The 21,344-nt window shown below is 42.5% G+C and overlaps 1 protein-coding gene across 1 annotated transcript; it reads left to right on the top strand.

The window, feature by feature from the left end:
- The first annotated feature begins 20,025 nt into the window (after positions 1-20,025).
- On the top strand, positions 20,026-20,583 carry LOC141097302 (deoxyuridine 5'-triphosphate nucleotidohydrolase-like). Its single transcript, XM_073584360.1, has one exon. The coding sequence runs from the start codon at positions 20,026-20,028 to the stop codon at positions 20,581-20,583; it is 558 nt and encodes a 185-aa protein (XP_073440461.1).
- The last annotated feature ends 761 nt before the right edge of the window (positions 20,584-21,344 follow it).

The following is a 21,344-nucleotide window of genomic DNA, read 5'->3' as shown; positions in this document are numbered from 1 at the left end:
GCACAGAAAGCAGCCAATCAGTGGTGTGAATGGGGTTATACAGGGCTAAGCATTTAGAGAACTACTGCAGATAAAACAGTGATTTTATCAAAATGACAGCATGCAGCCCCATAGGTGACACATTGCTGGATATTGGAGTCTCTGCCACTACACTATGCTGTTCTCAGGTGGAGTAGTTAAAATCTGGTGACAGATTCCCTTTAGCCCCTTCTCGACATGGCTATTTTCCCTTTTTGCTTTTTTCTCTTCTTCTTCCTAAAGCTATAACTTTTTAAATCAGTCAAACAAAACACAAATCTTTAACTGGATGATAAAATATTTTATTGTTTTTAGGATATTTCACTACCATGTCCAACAAAAGGAAAACCTTTTATATGAGCTTTTTAAATCAGAAAGAATGCCAAGTTTCGTTTCCAATACCAAGAGATCTTGAAAATCATTCAAAAGGATTTCATACTACGGAAGACGCCAATTAAAATATGTAAATTACAATTTTAAAACTCGATACTTAAAAATGGTCTTCATCACAATTCAAATAACAGATCTTTTCTATCTTTATCTTTTATTTTTTTCTATTCCTGGGAGCATATTCACAAGATAGAAATATGTGTTGATGAGAATTAAAGACGCACCCCCCATCAAAGCTTTTATCCTCCTAAAAATGGCAATCATATCATACAGCACTGTGTACTTACAATTGCTCATTTTGCCTTTGCATCCAACTAATTCTTCTCTTTTGTCTGCTCTATAGAGAAATAGCCAGTCTCTTGTCCCTGCATTTATCAGCCCCCTCTTCAATTCCTGACCCATCTGCTCTGTGAACCCCACCACCACCAGGGGCTTTTACAGTAATTTATGACTCATGCAGGGAAAATTGACCTCCTGCTACTACATAGAGCTTAAGGATTCAGCTAATCTGATGTCATGGACCTAATGGAAAAGAGAAGAATTTGCTGAGTAGAAAGGTAAAATGTAGGGATGAGCGACTTTGCCTTTTTTCGGGTCGAGTCGGGTTTCATGAAACCTGACTTTCTCAAAAGTCGGGTCGAACGCAATCGGCCGATTATTGTGAAAAGTCGAAGGCCGACTGAAACACGAAACCCAATGCAAGTCAATGGGGAACCAAGGTCGGCAGTGAGTGGAGGACAAGAAACACACCTACAGTGCCCATTTTAATGGCAAAAACATCAATTCTTATTACTTAAGCTTGTCAACCTTAATTTACTTTATAATAATAGTTAGGCATTGAAAACTGGGGGTTATTTGACTAAAGTTGTGGGGGGGTAGGGCTGGCTCCAGATTTTCGTGGGCGCAGGGCCAAAGAGTGTCACTGGGCTCCTTTAACACATGCCACAATTCATGATCCTCTGATACGGCAGAGAAATAGCGGTATAGTACAATGAAAAATACTTCACTTCTTACATCTCATGACTTATATCCACTTTAAATTCTCCAATAGCTCCAAAAACGGACAGTATATTAGTCCATACAGTATTATGCCCACCGCATAGTGCACTATACAGAGTAATGAGGCCCATATATTTCTCCATACAGAATCATTGGTCCCATATAATGTTCCATACAGTATATGGTGAGCTCCACATAATGCTACAGTATATGTTGGTCCCCATGGATGAAGCTCCACTGTCTTATGGGCCCAAATAATGCTCCATATATAATGGGCCCCATTTCTAATGCTCCAGTGTATAGTGGGCCCTGTAAATGCTGCTCCAGTGTCTGATGTCCACCTTTGGAATGCTCCAGTGTTTGGTGGGCCTCATATATCATTCTCCAGAGTATAGTGCGCCCCAAAAATTGCTGTCCCAACATTGAAAACAATTAAATAAGTCTCCTCGCTAGGGACTCCCTGTACTAGTCTGGACTCCTCGTCATCCCCATCTTCCATCTCACTGCGCTTGGACTGTTTAGACAGAGGGCGTACAGACGTGATGTCATCGCGCTCTCTTACCAGAATGTCACTGTCAGGAAACGTGGAAGACGTCACGGCAGTGGAGCAGGGAGAGGTAAGTATTTCAACTTTGCAAGTGCTGTGATCCTGAGCAAGCAGAGGGGGCCCACTCATTGGCGACGGCTCTGGCACAGGGCGCTTAATAGTATGGCAGTGTGTCTGACGACGGGTGGAGGGCACTCCCACCGGCAGAGACATTTTTGCGTACTATGAGGGGCCCTGTGCCAGTGCCGTCGCCCATGAGTATGCCCCGCCCACCTGCTCAAGGAACCTGCACTTTCATCTGCACCTTCCTCTTTGTCACCGTGTAAGGTGGTATAGTATGCGGGAAGGGGAACCTGAGTTTCATCAGGGTCTGATTCTGCCTCAGTACACTGCGAGGACAATGTAATGCTCTGAGTGAATGTACCAGCAGAAAAATCTAGCAGTGGCTGTGCATCTGTGCACGCCATGTCAGATTCATCTTGGACTGGGGAATTCACGATTTGACTTGATAACCCAGGCATGGTATGTGAAAAGAGCTCCATGGAGTAATCGGTAGTGTGGCCTGCCACATCCTTCACTTTTGGTAGGGGTGAAGGACACAAAGAAAGGTGTTGTTCCTGACCAGGAGCCTCCACTGACGACTCAGTGCTTTTATTTTTTGAAACTTCAGAAGAGGAGGCGGGAGAGCTGGAGGCTGTGTCAGCAATGTAAGCCAAAACTTGCTCCTGAAGCTCCGGCTTTAAAAGTGGTTTACCTACTCCCAGAAAAGAGAGCCTTCGAGGTCTTGTGGAGCCAGACGATGATGCAGGCTCAACACCTCCTGCCTTAGGAGCTATTGTGCTTTTGCCACTACCAACAGATGCAACACCACCACCACCACTATCGGGACCAGCTGGCAACCCCCGCCCACTTCCATGGCGTCTTCCACCATACTTCCTCATTTTTGTGAAAAAGTACCCAAAATAACACCAGCTATATGGTACTGTAAAACAAGGTAGAAGGTGTATCTACTATTCATGAAAATTTGAATCTCACTATAGATTTGAGGATGCAGAACTATTGTCTCAGGCCCAGTGGAGATTACACCTCAATGTAACAGGCTGAAATTGGATGGTGTATGACAAGGTGGAGGGTGTATATGGTATTGGTGAGAATTTGAATCTCACTAGAAATTTGAGGACGCTGAACTATTGTCTCAGGCTCAGTAGAGATTACACCTCAATGTAACAGGCTGAAATTGGATGGTGTATGACAAGGTGGAGGGTGTATGTAGTATTGGTGAGAATTTGAATCTCACTAGAGATTTGAGGACGCTGAACTATTGTCTCAGGCCCAGTAGAGATTACACCTCAATGTAACAGGCTGAAATTGGATGGTGTATGACAAGGTGGAGGGTGTATATAATATTGGTGAGAATTTGAATCTCACTAGAGATTTGAGGACGCTGAACTATTGTCTCAGGCCCAGTAGAGATTACACCTCAATGTAACAGGCTGAAATTGGATGGTGTATGACAAGGTAGAGGGTGTATGTAGTATTGGTGAGAATTTGAATCTCACTAGAAATTTGAGGACGCTGAACTATTGTCTCAGGCTCAGTAGAGATTACACCTCAATGTAACAGGCTGAAATTGGATGGTGTATGACAAGGTGGAGGGTGTATGTAGTATTGGTGAGAATTTGAATCTCACTAGAGATTTGAGGACGCTGAACTATTGTCTCAGGCCCAGTAGAGATTACACCTCAATGTAACAGGCTGAAATTGGATGGTGTATGACAAGGTGGAGGGTGTATATAGTATTGGTGAGAATTTGAATCTCACTAGAGATTTTAGGAGGCTGACAATGATGCTCTCAGTCCAAGTATGTGTAGGGAAGGTGACCTGACGGACGGACTGACTGGTCAGGTTTCAAAGGGGTTTTGCACTTGTCAGGCAGGATGTCAGTTATGACAGGAGGGAAAACAGCTAGGAAAGTCTAGGTGACGTGCAGTACCTGGAATTGACATTAGAGGGCAGGGAGGAGAGTGAGCATAGGACTTGACATCAGCTTAGGGCTAAGAAACCGTTGGTCATGGGGGGCGGAGTTACAGGGAACCAGGAAAGCTATAAATTTGACAGGAGGGTTCCAGAAGATTCCAGTCCCCAGGGGGAGCTCAAGTGACAAGAAGACTGTGACAGTTGGTGCACTGTGAGGAAAACCTAACTAGGGGACTGAGGAGAAAGGAAGTCAAGGGTGGTGGTCCTGACATGAAGTACCGCAGTATAGACGAGGCTCCGGGTGTAGGACACCGTATTTGGAACGATGTATGACCAGTAAAATTACTGTTGGTGTACAGGCCTACGGCAGCCACAGTGATGGAGCTGTCAGAGCGTCACAGAGTGAAAAGGGATGGTACGTATATATACGTCCCTGTTGAAAGTAATCTGTCTCAATGTGTTCTGTAACCCGAGAGCTGTGAAGAGAATCGCGGTGTGTTGTGGGACCGTCAGGCGGACGGTGAAAGAAAGAATAAACTTGGACCTGTTGCACCCGAAACGTGCCTCCATCTTGTGTCTGTATGTTACTGCGCGGTATACAGAGGGACCACCCCCCAGCCTGGCCCATCGACCATACATATGGATGCAGGCAGCCTAATAAGCAGGACTGCTGCACACAAATGGGTGGAAAAATGAACGCTTGGTAACTGTGCAGAAAAGAGGAAGAAAAGTATTTTTGCTTTTAAAAAAGCACAGCAGTGTGCAAACAGCAATGCAGCTATCAGGGAGCCTTATAAGGCAGCCTAATAACCAACAGAGCTGATGCACCAAAATATAGCCTCCCCTGTCACTGCACACAAACTGTTGTGTTGTACAGTGGAAATCGCTAACAGCAGAAGCAGTTTTTTGGTTCTTCTTCCCTGCCTAACGCTCTCCCTTATTCTGAATCAGCAGCAGCAGCAACCTCTCCCTGTGCTAAGATCGCCATAAGTAAGATGGCGGTCGGTATGCACACCCTTTTATAGCCCCTGTGACGCCACACAAAGCAAGCCAATCACTTGCATGCCCTTCTCAAAGATGGTGGTGACCGATGCCTATGTCATTGCGTTGCCCACAGTGTGCGTCCTCCATCTTTGGATGAAAAAGGACACTGGAAGCATCATTTGAAACGTGACTTCGTGGCCGACCTCACGCTATGGTCGGGTTTCGTTTCATGAAACTCGACTTCAGCGAAAGTCGCCGACTTTTGAATTTGACCGACCCGTTTCGCTCAACTCTAGTAAAATGAGCAATTCTAAGTGCACAGTGCTGTATAATATGATGATTGTAATTTTTTGAGAGGATAAAGATTTGGATAGGAATGTTTTTTTAAGTCAGTAAAGAGAGAAAAAGGGAGAACACACACATGGAAAATATGTTACTGTTGTAAATATTCATGTATGGAAATGATCACATTATGTTTTGCTATAACTGCAAAAAATAAGACATAAAGTGCTAACTGGATACAACAGGTTACATACAGGTGCCAGTTGTATGGTGGGTTCCTGCTGTCATTGACTTCAGATTAGAAAAAAAGGCAATTCATGTCTGGGATACAGTTTATTTACATTTTCACAAATGCCAAGTCTTGTTCAGACTGGCACTCGAGAATTTAATTTGTCTGTTCACTTCTAGGACAAGACAAGCAGACTTAGGCCATGTGCATCGTGCAATCATTTTTCCTGCGGATCCGCAGCAGATTTTACCACGCAGAAACACTGCAGATCCGCAGTGAGATTTACAGTAGCATGTAAATCAATGGAAAAAAAAACCGCTGTGCACACGCTGCATTTTTTTCCGTGCGCTTTTTGTGCGGTACAAAAAAAGCAGCATGTCACTTCATTTGTGCGGTTTTCCACCTGCTCCATTGTCCAAATCCTCAGGGGGAAAACCGCAGTGGAAAACCGCACAAAAACCGCAAGAAAACCGCAAAAAAACAGGAAGAAATCCACAGGAAAAATGCAGGTCATTTGACCTGCGGATTTCTTCAAATCTGCGCGGAAAAATCCGCAGGAGGAAAATCTACGTGTGCACTTAGCCTTAGGCCGGGATCACAAATGGGAGAAACACAGCCGAGTCTCGCATGTTAATACCACGCACTGCAACTGGCACTCGGATCGGTGCGTGCAGCCACATAGCAGTACATGGAGCCGCATGCTCTGCTCCTGAGTGCCGGCGGCAGTGCCGGGTATTAACATGCGAGACTCGGCCATGTTTCTCACTTGTGTGATCCCGGCCTTAGGCTACGTTCCCTCAATGAGCTTTTGATGAGTTTTAGCTGTATCAGATTTTCTGCATAATTTCTGCATCGATTCAGTAAATTAGGATACTTGCATTTTCTCATTGCTTTTTTGAGTGCATTTTTTCCATATGTTTTTATCGTAGTTTTGGCACGATGTTTTGTCTCTTTTTGGAGTATCATGTTTTACATAAAGTTGCTTTGTTTTTTTATACTTCCTGCTATTTAGCTTTGATAAAACTATACTGATATAGTCATGTGCAGATTACATGCATTTTTTATGCGTTTCTTCCACGGAAATGCACTAAGGCACATGCGTTTTTTTACCTGCAGTTTTTCCCTATCTAATGCAAGTCTATGGGAAAAATCTGCACATAAACTTAGCGCCCCTGCAAGAGAAATTGAGATGCTGTGGATTTGAAATACGCTCCGCAGGTCAGCTTATTATGAGTGAAAAAAAAGCTCAGTGGGCATGAGATTTCTATAAATCCATCCACTGTGTTGGAATTGTTTCAAAAATACGCAGAGTCAAAAACTACTGTATGTACTCGAGTATAAGCCAACCCGAGTATAAGCTGACCCCCGCTAATTTTGCCACGAAAAAACTGAGAAAACTTATTGACGAGTATTAGCCTAGGGTGGAAAATGCAGCAGCTACTAGTAAATTTCAAAAATAAAAATAGATACCAATAAAAGTAAAATTAATTGAGACATCAGTTGGTTAAATGTTTTTGAATATCCATATTGAATCAGGAGCCCCATATAATACTCCATACAGTTCATGATGGCCCCATAAGATGCTCCATACAAAATACACCCCATATAATACTGCACAAAGGTTAATAATGGCAACATAAGATGCTCCATAGAATAATATGCCCCATATGCTGCTCCATAATGGTTATGGCCCCATAAGATGCTCCATAGATTATGCCCCATATGCTGCTCCATAAAGGTTATGGCCCCATAAAATGTTTCATAGATTATGCCCCATATGCTGCCCCATAAGATGCTCCATAGATTATGCTCCATATGCTGCACGATAAGATGCTCCATAGATTATGCCCCATATGCTGTTCCATAGATTATGCCCCATATGATGCTCCATAGATTATACCCCATATGCTGCCCCATAAGATACTCCATAGATTATGCCCCATATGCTGCTCCATAAAGGTTATGGCCCCAAATGCTGCTGCGATTAAAATTTTTTTTTTAAAAAGTGACATACTCACCTCTCATTGCTGGGGGCCAGGTGCCGGTGTCACGAGCAGGCAGGGACACCGGCGCGCTATGGGTCACAGGTGCTGGTGTCACCGCTAGCTCAGGCCCCGGCACCTGAGATATTCACCTTTCCCAGTTCTACCGCTGCGCGTTGCTCTGTCTTCTGGGTCTCTCTGTCTGACTGTTTAGGCAGAGGGCACAGCACGCACCAACTACGTCACCGCGCACCCTCTGACCTGAACGTCACAGACAGAGGACGCAGAGGACAGTGTGGCACGCTGCAGTGGAATGGGGACAGGTGAATATTGCATATACTTACCTCCTTCTGGCACGGTCTCTGCAGCCCCCCTGCTTCTCCCACGATTTTTGGCAGCTCTTCCTTCCTTCAGCGGTCATGTGGTACCACTCATTAACCCCTTTCTGCCATCTGACGTACTATCCCGTCCATGTGACCTGGGACTTAATGCCCATGGATGGGATAGTACGTCACAGCAATCAGCGGCGCTCACAGGGTGAGCGCCGCTGATCGCGGCCGGGTGTCAGCTGTTTACCACAGCTGACACCCGACACTATGTGCCAGGGACGTTCACGGACTGCTCCCGGCACATTAACCCCCGGCACACTGTGATCAAACAAGATCACAGTGTACTGGGGGCACAGGGAGGAATCACGCAGGGAGGGGGCTCCCTGCGTGCTTCCCTGGACCCTCGGAACAGAGCAAGGTGATCGCGCTGTTCGGAGGGCCTCCTTCCCTGCAGGCCCCCGGATCCAATATGGCCACGGGGGCCTTCGGGATCCTGCAGGGAGGCGGCTTCCTCAGTGCCTGCTAAGAGCAAGCACTGAGAAAGCCTCCAGCAATGCCTGCAGATGGCTGATCTGACACACTGCTGTGCAAGGTGTCAGATCAGTGATCTGACACTTTATTATATTGTCCCACACTGGGACAGTATAATAAAGTAAAAAATTAAAATCATATGTAAAAAAAAAATTTTAAAAATCCTAAATGAATGTAAAAAAAAAATTCCCCAATAAATTCTTTTTATTTGTAAATAAAAAAACAATAAAAATATACATATTTAGTATTGCCGCGTCTGTAACGACCCGCCCTATAAAAAAGTCCTATTACTTAACCCCTTTAGTGATCCCATTCAAAAAAAAAAAAACAAGGCAAAAAACAAATGCTTTATCATCATACAGCAGAACAAAAAGTGTAGTAACCCACGATCAAAAAGACGTATATAAACAAACATGGTACCGCTGAAAACGTCATCTTGTCCCGTAAAAAACGTGCTGCCATACAGCATCATCAGCAAAAAAACTAAAAAGTTATAGCTCGCAGAGTACAGCGATGGAAAAATAATATTTTTTTATATAAAATTGTTTTTATTGTATAAAAGAGCCAAAACATAAAAAAAATATAAATGAGGTATCGCTGAAATCGCACTGACCCAAAGAACAAAACTGCTTTATCAATTTTACTACATGTCGAACGGTGTAAACGCCCCCCAAAGAAATTCATGAAATGCTCGTTTTTGTTCATTCTGCGCCCCAAAAATCGGAATAAAAAGCAATAAAAAAAGTCACGTGCCCGAAAATGGTATCAATAAAAATGTCAACTCGTCCCGCAAAAAATAAGACCTCACATGACTGTGGGTCAAAATATGGAAAAATTATACTTCTCAAAATGTGGTGATGCAAAAACTATTTTTACAAGAAAAAGCGTCTTTTTGCGTGCGACAGCTGCCAAACATAAAAACCCACCATAAATAGTAAATCAAACCCCCCGCTATCACCCCCTTAGTTAGGGAAAAATAATCAGATTTAAAAAAGTATTTATTTCCATTAGGGTTAGGGCTAGGGTTATGGCTATTGTTAGGGCAAGGGTTAGGGCTGAGATTAGGGTTAGGGGTGTGTTGGAGTTAGAGTTGGAGTTAGAATTGGGCAGTTTCCACTGTTTAGGCACATCAGGGGCTCTCCAAATGCAACATGGCGTCTGATCTCAATTCCAGCCAATTCCGCTTTGAAAAAGTCAAACAGTGCTTCTTCCCTTCCAAGCTCTGCCATGCGCCCAAACAGTGGTTTACCCCCACATATCAGATATCAGCGTACTCAGGGCAAATTGCACAACAACTTTTGGGGTCCAATTTCTCCTGTTACCCTTGGGAAAATAAAAAATTGGGGCAAAAATATTTTTGTGGAAAAAAATAATTTTTTTTATTTTCACGCCCGGGCATTATAAACTTCTGTGAAGCACAAGGGGGTTCAAAGTGCTCACCACACATCTGATAAGTTCCTTGGGGGGTCTAGTTTTCAAAATAAGGTCACTTGTGGGGGGTTTCCATAGTTTAGGCACATCATGGGCTCTCCAAATGCAACATGACACCCGCATACCATTCCATCAAAGTCTGCATTCCAAAACGTCACTACTTCCCTTCCGAGCCCCGACGTATGCCCATACAGTAGTTTTCTCCCACATATGGGATATCAGCGTATTCAGGACAAATTGGACAATAACATTTGGCATCCAATTTCTCATGTTACCCTTGGCAAAATAAAAAAATTGGGGACTAAAAGATCATGTTTGTGGAAAAAATATGATTTTTTTTATTTTCACGCCTGGGCGTTATAAACTTCTGTGAAGCACTTGGGGGTTCAAAATTCTCACCACACATCTAGATAAGTTCCTTAGGGGGTCTAGTTTCCAAAATGGTGTCACTTGTGGGGGGTTCCACTGTTTAGGCACATCAGGGGCTCTCCAAGCGCGACATGGCGCCCGATCTCAATTCCAGCCAATTTTGCGTCAAACGGCGCTCCTTCCCTTCTGAGCTCTGCATGTGCCCAAACAGTGTTTTACCCCCACATATGGGGTATCAGTGTACTCAGGATAAATTGCACAACAACTTTTGGGGTCCTGTTTCCCTTGGGAAAATAAAAATTGGGGGTGAAAAGATCATTTTTTGGTAAAATATGATTTTTTTTATTTGTACAGCTGTACGTTATAAACTTCTGTGAAGCCCTTGAGGGTTCAAAGTTCTCACCACATATCTAGATATGTTCGTAGGGGGGTCTAATTTCCAAAATGGGGTCACTTGTGGGGGGTTCCACTTTTTAGGCACATCAGGGGCTCTCCAAACGTAACATGGCGCCCAATCTCAATTCCAGCCAAATTTGCTTTTAAAAGCGTCAAACGGCGCTCATTCCCTTCCAAGCTCTGCCATGCGCCGAAACAGTGGTTCCCCCCACATATCAGGTATCAGCATACTCAGAACAAATTGCACAATAACTTTTGGGGTCCTGTTTCCCTTGGGAAAATAAAAATTGGGGGTGAAAAGATCATTTTTGTGGAAAAAATTAGATTTTTTAATTGAATGGCTGTACATTATAAACTTCTGTGAAGCTCTTGGAGGTTCAAAGTTCTCACTACATGTCTAGATAAGTTCCTTGTGGGGTGCAGTTTTTAGAATGGTGTCACTTTTGGGTATTTTCTATCATATAGACCCCTCAAAGTGACTTCAAATGTGATTTGATCCCTAAAAATTAAATGGTGTTGTAAAAATAAGAAATCGCTGGTGAACTATTAACCCTTAGAACTTCGTAACAAAAAAAAATTTTGGTTCCAAAACTGTGCTGGTGTAAAGTAAACATGTGAGAATTGTTACTTATTAAGATTTTTATGTACCATATCTCTGTGATTTAAAGGCATAAAAATTCAAGGTTGGAAAATTGCAAACATTTTGAAATTTTTCGCCAAATTTCCATTTTTTTCACAAATAAAAGCAAGCTAAATTAATGAAATTTTACCACTAACATGAAGTACAATATGTCACAAGTAAACAATGTCAGAATCACTGGGACCAATGGCAGCGTTCCAGAGTTATGACCTCATAAAGGGACAGCGGTCAGAATTGAAAAAATTGGCCCGGTCATTAATGTAGAAACCACCCTTGGGAGTAAAGGGGTTAATAACCACATTGATAGCAGCTAAGGCGTGTAAGTGCGGGGACTTCTATATATGGCACTCAAATTCAAAATTGAATAAATTAAGATGTTTTCAACAGTTGGTTTCCATTTCTTCATCATTTGTATATCAGTATTATGTTTATTGATCCTGTTATTTTCATAATTCCACAACTTTTACTTATTAATGCTACAATTACAATATTAAGGAGTGTAAAATACGCACATCATAGAGAGGGTTGTTCTTAGAAGCAAAATAATTTTACACACTGAAAAAATAGATAGAAATAATGATGAATTATTTAAAAAGAACCCATCACAATTATTATTATCATTTAGGTTAATAATACATGTTAAAAAAACATGTTTTTTTAAATATATGTAATTACAAAAGTAAAGCCATAATTTGAGAAAAACGGGGGAATAAGCAAATAAATTTATATAATTTATACAATGTGATTTGCTGGATTTTATTTTTGATATTCTATCATTGTTAAAATTAACCTACACATCAAATTATAGACTGTTAATGTCTTTATCAGTGGGCAAACTTACAAAAATCAGCAAGGGATCAAATACTTATTACACCCACTGTAAATGAGTTGATTTGAGCAAAGTTTCCTCCAGGGATTCATGAATGATTACTTGGGAACTTCATAAAAAAGTTTGGATCAGGTACTAGAACAGCACTCAAACTTGTTCCTTAACCCTTCAAGTAAATGGGGGGCCAGGACATCCAACGGTTCCAACTCTGTCATCTGTGTGACAGCTTGGGAAACACCAGTTCTGACTGAGAGTAATCTTCATGAAGTCACTGCCAGTCACAGCCGCTAGGTAACCCAGACCACTGCGGGTTCTCACCCTGTCATGCAAAAGATAGTGTGTGAGCCAGCGGCTGTGACTGGCAGTGACAATGTTACTGCTGGTCATGCATTGGTTGATGACTACTAATCTCATGAGATTCACCTGCTCTCACTGATAGCTGTGAGAACAGGTGACCCTGATGAGAGTACTCACCAGCTGGTCACATGTGCATAGTAACAAATATGTCAGAGAGATGTATAATTAATGCAGTGTGTGTAGCTTACTGTACATGTATTTAGCTAATAAAGAAATAAAAGAAAAAAACATGTGGGGTTCCCCTTATTTTTACTAACCAACTGAGGGAAAGCAGACAGCTGGGTGCTGGTGTATGATTCTGGGAAGGGGGAAGTACCCATGAAGATTCCTAAGTTATTAATATTATCTCATAAATGTCTGCATAGCCTTTACTGGTTATTAAAAAGGTTGGACCCCTGAAAAAATTATGCGTGGTCCCCCTTGTTTTTAAAAACCAGCAAATGCTAAGCTGAAAGCTGTGGGCTGATATTAATAGGCTGGGAAGAGTCCATGGATTTTGACCCCCTCCCAGAATAATAACAATAATAATAATAATAATAATAATAATAATCTTTATTTATATAGCACCAACATATTCCGCAGCGCTTTACATTTTAACAGTTTCAAAACACAAGTCATAAGTAACAACGTTAACAATACAATAATTAAAGCAAAATGAGACGAAATAAGATGACCCTGCTCATGAGAGCTTACAATCTACAATGAGGTGGGGGAGATACAAAGTACAGGTGTGTATTTACAATGGTGTATTTACAATGAAGGTCCAGCCATCTTGAGGGAGTGAGGGATGGATGGAGATAGTGAATGGGCTACACACATACACTTACACATAGAATGATTTTGACTAGTGAACGTGATAGGCTGCTCTGAACAAATGTGTTTTGAGGGAGCGCCTGAAATTATGCAAATTGTGGATAGTCCTGATTTCTTGGGGTAGAGCATTCCAGAGGATAGGAGCAGCACGGGAGAAGTCTTGGAGTCGAGAGTGGAAGGTACGGATTAGTGCAGAGGTTAGTCAAAAGTCGTTTGCAGAGCGCAGCGGTCGGTTAGGCGGATGGACAGAAATGAGGGAGGAGATGTAGGGGGGTGCTGAACTGTGGAGAGCTTTGTGGGTGAGAACAAGTACTTTAAATTGGATCCTATAATGAATGGGCAGCCAATGTAAGGACTGGCGAAGAGCGGACGCGTCCGAGTACCGATTAGTCAGATAGATGACCCTGGCTGCTGCATTAAGTATGGACTGGAGAGGGGATAGTCGAGTGACGGGGAGGCCAATTAATAGAGCATTGGAGTAATCCAGGCGGGAGTGGATCAATGCTACAGTGAGGGTTTTTGTTGTTTGAATAGACTTGGTCCTGGGTTCGGAAGAAATATTGCACATGATGGACAAAATTGCGTACTTACCCAGAGTTGTTGTGAATTCCCTTGCTCGGACTTCTGGGCCGGAGCTCCCTCTGGTGGTTACTGGGAGTAGTGGAGCTGGCCAGGTTGATGGAAGTTTGCCACCTGACGACGATGATTGGGAATCTGGGATTACTGACTGGAGCATATAAGTGTGAAAAATGAGGATGGATGAACTCATGGAGATCAACATCTAACACTGCGGAGACACCATCACATGTTTCTCAACGCAGTGATTCTACAGCAATGCCCCATCCCTTATGGGAAATATGTAAAGACATGCAAAACACAAGCCACGGAGACACCATCACATGTTTCTCAACACAAGCAATGACTAGCCAGGTCTTTCCCCGGGAAGGAACAACCACGGGAAGGGCAGTCTCCAATGAAGGAAGCCACCTATGCCAAAACATGGTATCCATCCACAGACAGCTGTTTCGGGGTATTGTCCCTCATCAGTGTGGAGTAGGAAACTGGCCAGTAGGAGCGATGCCTAGTAGAAGAAGCTTGCGTTGAGAAACATGTGATGGTGTCTCCGCGGCTTGTGTTTTGCATGTCTTTACATATTTCCCATAAGGGATGGGGGCATTGCTCTAGAATCACTGCGTTGAGAAACATGTGATGGTGTCTCCGCAGTGTTGGATGTTGATCTCCATGAGTTCATTCATCCTCATTTTTCACAGTCTTCTACTAGGCATTGCTCCTACTGGCCAGTTTCCTACTCCACATGGAGCATATAAGTGAGCAGGCTTCCCTTAGTGGTTGCTGGTGATTTCCTCCTTGTGCATTTGGAGTTATTTTGTCTCCTGCCTGATCTGCATGGTTCAGTAAAGTGATTCTTTTGCTAATCCTTTGCATCTAATCTGGTTGTGCCTTTGCTTCCTTTCTGCTTTGCTGCTAGGGTTCAGCGTACTCCCTGCTGGAGGCAGCACTGGGCCCCACTCCATGTTACAGATTTTGTCAGTTTGTTCAGTCCCCTGTTATATTAGTATCTTTTGCTTTGCTTCCAGTTCACACCAGAGTGCTGATATAGTGTGGGAGAGGTCGTGTGGCCTCAGGTTTTTTGTATATCAGATGTGGTAGATTTTTAGGGTTTTTGCGTGATTGCAGACAGTATCTTTTCTGTCCTGTCCTATCTAGACAGCTTGGGCCTCACCATTTGCTCAGTTATTTTTCTGCCTATGTTTGTGCTTCATCTTATCTCACCGACAATATATGTTCAGGGGCTATTTATTCCTTTGGGGATCTGGGGGGCAGTTTAGATTTCACCTTTCTGGCTTTAGGCTTTGTTAGTTCTCTGGCTGTGCCGAGGCGTCTCGGGCTTCATAGGAACGCTCTACAGCTACTGCTAGTTGTGTTGATAGGATCAGGGGTCAGCAATCCGCTCAGTTACCAACCTCTCTGGTTTCCTGGTGGCTTAGCCTGTTCCTGCCATCCTCCTCGGTGACCCATTCATAACACAGAGTACTATCTGATCACTCTTCTATACTAACTAGTTTTAACCTCCTACCGGGTTTGAGTCTTTCTCATAATTTGTGGTCATTTAACCCTTGCTGGTTACAGATTGTAGACATAGAGCCCATCTCGCTTACCCTCAAACATTATTTTCGAGAAAATGGTACTGGTGAGGTATCACTTAATATGCTATGGGATGCTATGAAAGCCTGTTTGAGAGGGACTTTAATTCAGGGGGTCAGCAGGTCCAAGACTAAATCTAATCAGTTTTGAGTATTTCTTAGGGAATGTGTCCAGGTAACAGAGCATAAATACATGTCTACAGGGGAATCACGAGATTTGATGGAGTGGAAGGAGGCACAAAAGGTGTATGACCCTCACATTAAAGAAAGAGCTAATACCAAAAGATTATTTTCACAGCAAAGAATTTTTGAAGAAGGGGGGAAGGCAGGCCACCTCTTAGCTGTAATTTCTAGGGCACAGAGGGGGAATTCATTTATTGAAGCACTCAGGGATCAAAATGGAGTATTAATTAATTGTCCTGACAAAATTCTAACAATTTTCTCTGAATTTTATAAAGAACTTTACAGCTCTAAGTTACAATATAATAAAGAACAAATAATGTCTTGCATAGATGCTATTTCACTGCCCACACTTTCAGATAGACAGGATTTACTTAAATAGTCCATTACAGTTGGAAGAATTACAAGATGCGGTTGCCTCAATGCCCAATAATAAATCACCGGGTTCAGATGGCATACCTGCGAAAATTTATAAAAAGTTTGGAGATGTTTTACTTCCTGTGATACAAATGGGATATGCATGAGTGAGAGACTGGTATAGATAGGCATCCAGTCAATAAGGTAGTGATTGCAGTACATTGAAACATCCATTTGGATACTATGGATTGTGACCGGAATCTGAACTTTTCCTACCATGAGGAGAGCACACACTCAGGAATGTGAAAAGCAACCACCTGCTCAGGCATTGTTGTGGGAGTTGGAAAGGAGGAATGTGAGAACCAAACCAACTGAGATAAAGGAGGAATGTGAAAAAGAAACAAGTTACTGCGCATGTCAGTGCGTGATCATTCCAATTAATATTATAAAAAGTACTGACCTCCTCAGCGGGTGGGGACTTTTCCAGACGATTCAAGTGGACGCACTTAGTCTGTGATGCTGACCGAGGAAAACCCCTTCCCGCTGATCGAGGTCCCCCGATACGAAGGGTGATGCTACAATAACTCGGTAATTATTATTGATGCTGAAATCTTTCATGTCATAACTGTCATTTTTTTTAAATCTTGAGACTATTCATGTGCTATGTAAAACAAAATGATTGCTTGCTGAAATAAAAGATTGTCAATAATCTTTGCCTGGTTGGGATGCCAGTGAGCGCTAAGTAAGTTAAGGTAAATAACCTAATTTGGGAGAAAATTTAGCAAGACATAAATTGGCGTAGTCGGCAGGATCTTTTTTTTTTCAATATGTTTAAGAAACGAAAGGAAAAGCAGGAGGATGTTGTGGATGTGCCCGGTTGGACTGAGGCACCGTATAATGTATTGGCACATGAGTTGAGCAGTTCTGGACTGGCGGAACAGTGGTCTAGTAAGCTTAAAGGTAGTGAACCCACTGATGTTGTTAAAGTACTCAGGGGTGATGTAGAGTCTTTAGGACGGCGTATGTGGATTTGTTTTCCCTGCAAAGGCAGGTGATGCAGTTAACCCATGATGTTGTTGGTTTACTCATGGGGATCCCTGCAAAGGCAGGTGATGCAGATAACCCCTCGATGTTGTTTAGTTACTCGAGGTTTTCCCTGCAAAGGCAGGTGATGCAGTCAACCCAGGATGTTGTTAATGTACTCAGGGGTGTCCCCGCCAAGGCGGGTGATGTTGTGTTGCTTGGGCGACGAACTTGGATTCTGCTCAGTGCATATCGCGCGATGCATGAGCGGAATCAACAAATGCAGAGGAAGTGCTCTCAATTGGAACAAAAAGTTGCAGAGCTAGGAGGGCAGAAAGTGGTGCTGGATTGCAATACCCATCTGCTCAAAGATAAGTTGGAACATTACCAGAGTGTAGCAGAGATAGCTGCTATCATAGTTGCTCAAAATAAATATCGCAAGAGAAGAGGAAAAATTAATAAAGAAAAAGTATTCCCACAAAATTCAAAGGTCCAAAAATTAAAATTGCCGGACTAGGAGGACAGGTAATCACCGGAGTACAAACACAAGTTGCTTTGAAAATAGGAAACTCCTTTGGAGTAAAAAGGGCAGAAATACAAATGAGACCTGTAATGGTAGGAAAAGTAAAAATGCCCCCTGTACATATCCCTCCTGCTACTAAAATGGTGGCAATGAAACAGTATCGAATACCAGGGGGACACAAAGAGATTACTGAAACAATTAAAAATCTGGTGGACGCAGGAGTCATGCGTACCACTACTACTGCATGGAATAATCCAGTCTGGCCAGTTAAAAAGAGTGATGGCTCCTGGTGTATGACAGTGGATTACAGGGAATTGAACAAATGTACCCCTCCATTAACAGCTGCAGTGCCAGATACTATCACTATAATAGAAAATATACAGAGTCATAATGGAACTTGGTATGCAGTGATTGGTTTGGCTAATGCCTTCTTTACAATTCCAATAGAGGAAAAGGCGCAGGATCAATTTGCTTTTACCTGGTTAGGTCGACAGTATACCATGACCAGATTGCCTCAAGGATGGCTTCATAGCCCTACTATTTGTCACCGGACGGTGGCAGAACATCTAGATCAGTTCTCCTTGCCCTTAGATATGCAAATTTCACACTATATTGATGATATAATGATACAAGGAAATGAGGAGCAGGCAGTGAAATCACAATTGGAAAAACTTTTGGTGCATATGAGGAGCAAAGGATGGGAAATAAATGAAGCAAAGGTCCAAGGACCGGCTCAAGTTGTAAAATTTCTTGGAATACAATGGAATAAAGGACATAGGGAAATTTTACCAAAAGTAAAACAGAAGATTATTAATTTCCCTACTCCCAAGTCTAAGCAAGAGACTCAATCTTATATTGGGCTATTTGGATTTTGGAGACAGCATATACCTCATTTAGGACAGATGCTGTCCCCTTTGTATAAAGTTACGAGGAAGAAATATGAATTTCATTGGGGGGAAGAATAACAAACCGCCTTTGAAATGGTAAAAGAGGCCATACAGCAAGCTGTAGAGTTATGGCCAATGACAGCGGGGAGTGTAGAATAGCATGTATCAGTATAAAATATGTATGCAAATTGGTCATTATGGCAACAACAAGGGGGAAAAGAGTCCCCTTAGGATTTTGGAATCGAAAACTCCCTGATGCTGGAGAAAAGTATACTCCATTTGAACAACAATTGCTAGCTTGTTATTGGGCATTGGTAGAAACAGAACAGCTAACTTTAGGACATGAAGTCTTATTAAGACCAGCAATACCTATAATGCAATGGGTATTGTCTAACCCTAAAACCAATAGGGTAGGACATGCACAGGAACAAAGTATCATAAAATGGAAATGGTACATTTCTGAAAGAGCAAAGAAAGGAGAAGGCGGGATCGCCTCCCTCCATGAGAAAATAGCTGAAATAGGGGAAGAAATCAAATCCCCTGGGAAACCATCTGTCCTGGAAGAGTCCCCTGTAAAATGGGGAAAATCTTATGAAGATTTAACAGAACAACAACAGCAACATGCTTGGTTCACTGATGGGTCAGCTCGATATGTCAATGGAAAGCGACACTGGAAAAGTGTGGCTTATAACCCGAAACTGGAAAAACATTTGATTATGGAAGGTCACGGTAAAAGTAGTCAATATGCAGAATTATATGCTATCTTTCTGGCATTGAGTTTTGAACAAGGGAAGGAGTGTCACCTTTTCACAGACTCGTGGTCTGTGGCTAATGGTCTTGCAACTTGGATGATGGGATGGAAGAAATATGGTTGGTTAATACATGGTAAGGAAGTGTGGGGAAAAGAGGTGTGGGAATTTATAGACGAAATGGTTCAAATCACACTTACTACTGTTTTTCATGTTGATGCACATATGTCTGCTGACTCACTTGATCGTTTGTTCAATTCTGAAGCAGATAAAGCCGCCGCCATTAGACAGACTTCTGAAGTTGATCAAGGAAAAGAAAAATGGCTGCAAGGTACAGCCGTTTGGGCGCACAACAAGAGTGGACACCTTGGAGAAAGAGCCACTTACAGGTGGGCCTAAGAAAGAGGTGTTCCACTAACTATGGACATAATAAAACAAGTCATTGCACAGTGTCCAGTATGCCAGCATTCACAAAAAAGGGAAGTTCCACACACAGTAATGGGACACATAGCTCGAGGACAATTACCAGCTCAAATTTGGCAGATGGATTTCATTGGTCCACTCACTGAGAGTAGGGGATGTAAATATGTCTGCACAGCAGTAGATACCTACTCAGGACTTATGATAGGATTCCCTTGCAAAGCAGCCACACAATGGAGCACATTACGTACATTAGAGATTATCACACAATACTATGGTGTTCCACTGCAGATACAGACTGACAATGGGTCACACTCCACTGGTCAACAGATAAAGGATTATGCTAATGAGCATAATGTCCAATGGGTATATCATATGCCCTACTATCCCCAAGCTGCAGGGTTGGTGGAAAGGATGAATGGACTCTTGAAGTCCACTCTGAAAAAGATACACAATAAGGAAGGAGAATATGGCAAGTGGAGAGACAATTTGAGTGAGGCTTTACAAATTATCAACAATAGGCCTATAACTGATTCCATGACACCATTGATGAGAATGCTGACACCCAATCTTACCATACACGAAACTCATATTGTACATACAATCACTTGGTGGAAGATGAATCAAGAGGCTAAAATTCCTGAAAGAGCAACTCCCCTGTCTGCGGGATTGGATCTCAGCGCAATAGAGGTGACTATTGTGCCGCCAGGTAAGACTGTTCCTATACCGACGGGATTGGGATGTCAAATGCCTAAAGGACATTATGGTCAGTTGGCAACTCGGTCTAGTTTTGCTTTAAGAGGGGCCATAGTGGTGGGAGGAGTAATTGATGCTGATTATCAAGGAGAAATTAAAGTTATTATGTCCAATTTAGGACAAGAGCCGCTAGTTATTTCCAAAGGACAAAAGATGGCTCAAATGTTGGTAATACCTATTAGTTTAGATCAAGCCATCGAAGGACAAGCTCCACTAGAACTCTCCTTACGGGGGGATAAAGCATTTGGGTCATCAGATGTGACCAATGTAGGAGCTAGAATTTGGGTACAGAGTCCTCAAGGACCGCCATCGGCGGCTGAAGTTATTGCTGTGGGCAAGGATCATACTTTGCTAATCATGAGACCAGGAGTGGAGAAATGGGAATATGTTCCCCAGGAAAAATGTTATTTGCGTGAATAAAATCATGCTTTGTTTTTTTTTTTCCCTAACAGATATTTCTGGGAATATGTGGAATTATTGGAAGCGAGTGTTTGGTGAAAGTTGAAGGATGAACACCGGGTACTCAAATCCAAAGTCAAAACACCAGTCGGATAAGGTGGTTGTGGAAGGAAAGCGCAAAAGAACGAAAACAAGATGACTTTATTTGCCCAGAAGGACAGAGCTGTAACATAGCTAATGTAACAGTGGAAGGATATGTATGGATAGGCCCCCGTGGGGCCACCTCATTTCAAGTAGCATATATGTTACACAATATGCACGGAACTGCGAATATTACCGCTAAGGTGAATTTAACATGTTGTAATGCCGGTGAGGGTTTTGAGTCTTTGTATCCAACTCAACAAATACGGATCTATAAGAATTGCACCCCCACCATTGGAAGTGGAACAGAATTAGTATTCAGTATTAATGTCCTACAGACTTTACTTTGTCATAATGCTACTAGTATAACGAATAGAAGTACTTGGGCACAAAGTATAACGTTTGTTAATATGAATTCGTCAAAAACGGATCCGGGACATATGAAGAGGATCCCCTCGTCCTGTGTAAAGACTGGAACTCAATCACAAAAGACTGTAGTAACAGCTATAGTGATATTTACGTCTAACGTTCTCTGCCCTATAAGACAAAAAAGGGCATGGTATGATACGTTGCTGGGGGGAGTGGGAACTGTTACTTGGACTTTGAATTATTTTGATATTGAAACTCTAGCAAATCGCATG

The sequence above is a fragment of the Dendrobates tinctorius genome, unplaced genomic scaffold (assembly GCF_039654945.1).
Source record: "Dendrobates tinctorius isolate UK_male_01 unplaced genomic scaffold, ASM3965494v1 ptg000084l, whole genome shotgun sequence".
Taxonomy (NCBI): Eukaryota; Metazoa; Chordata; class Amphibia; order Anura; family Dendrobatidae; genus Dendrobates; species Dendrobates tinctorius.
Note: the sequence above shows the minus strand (reverse complement) of the source record. Positions and strands in the feature narration are given on the sequence as shown.

Coding starts and splice junctions, on each gene's coding strand:
- LOC141097302 (XM_073584360.1), top strand. CDS start 20,026: ATGAATCAAGAGGCTAAAATTCCTGAAAGAGCAACTCCCCTGTCTGCG.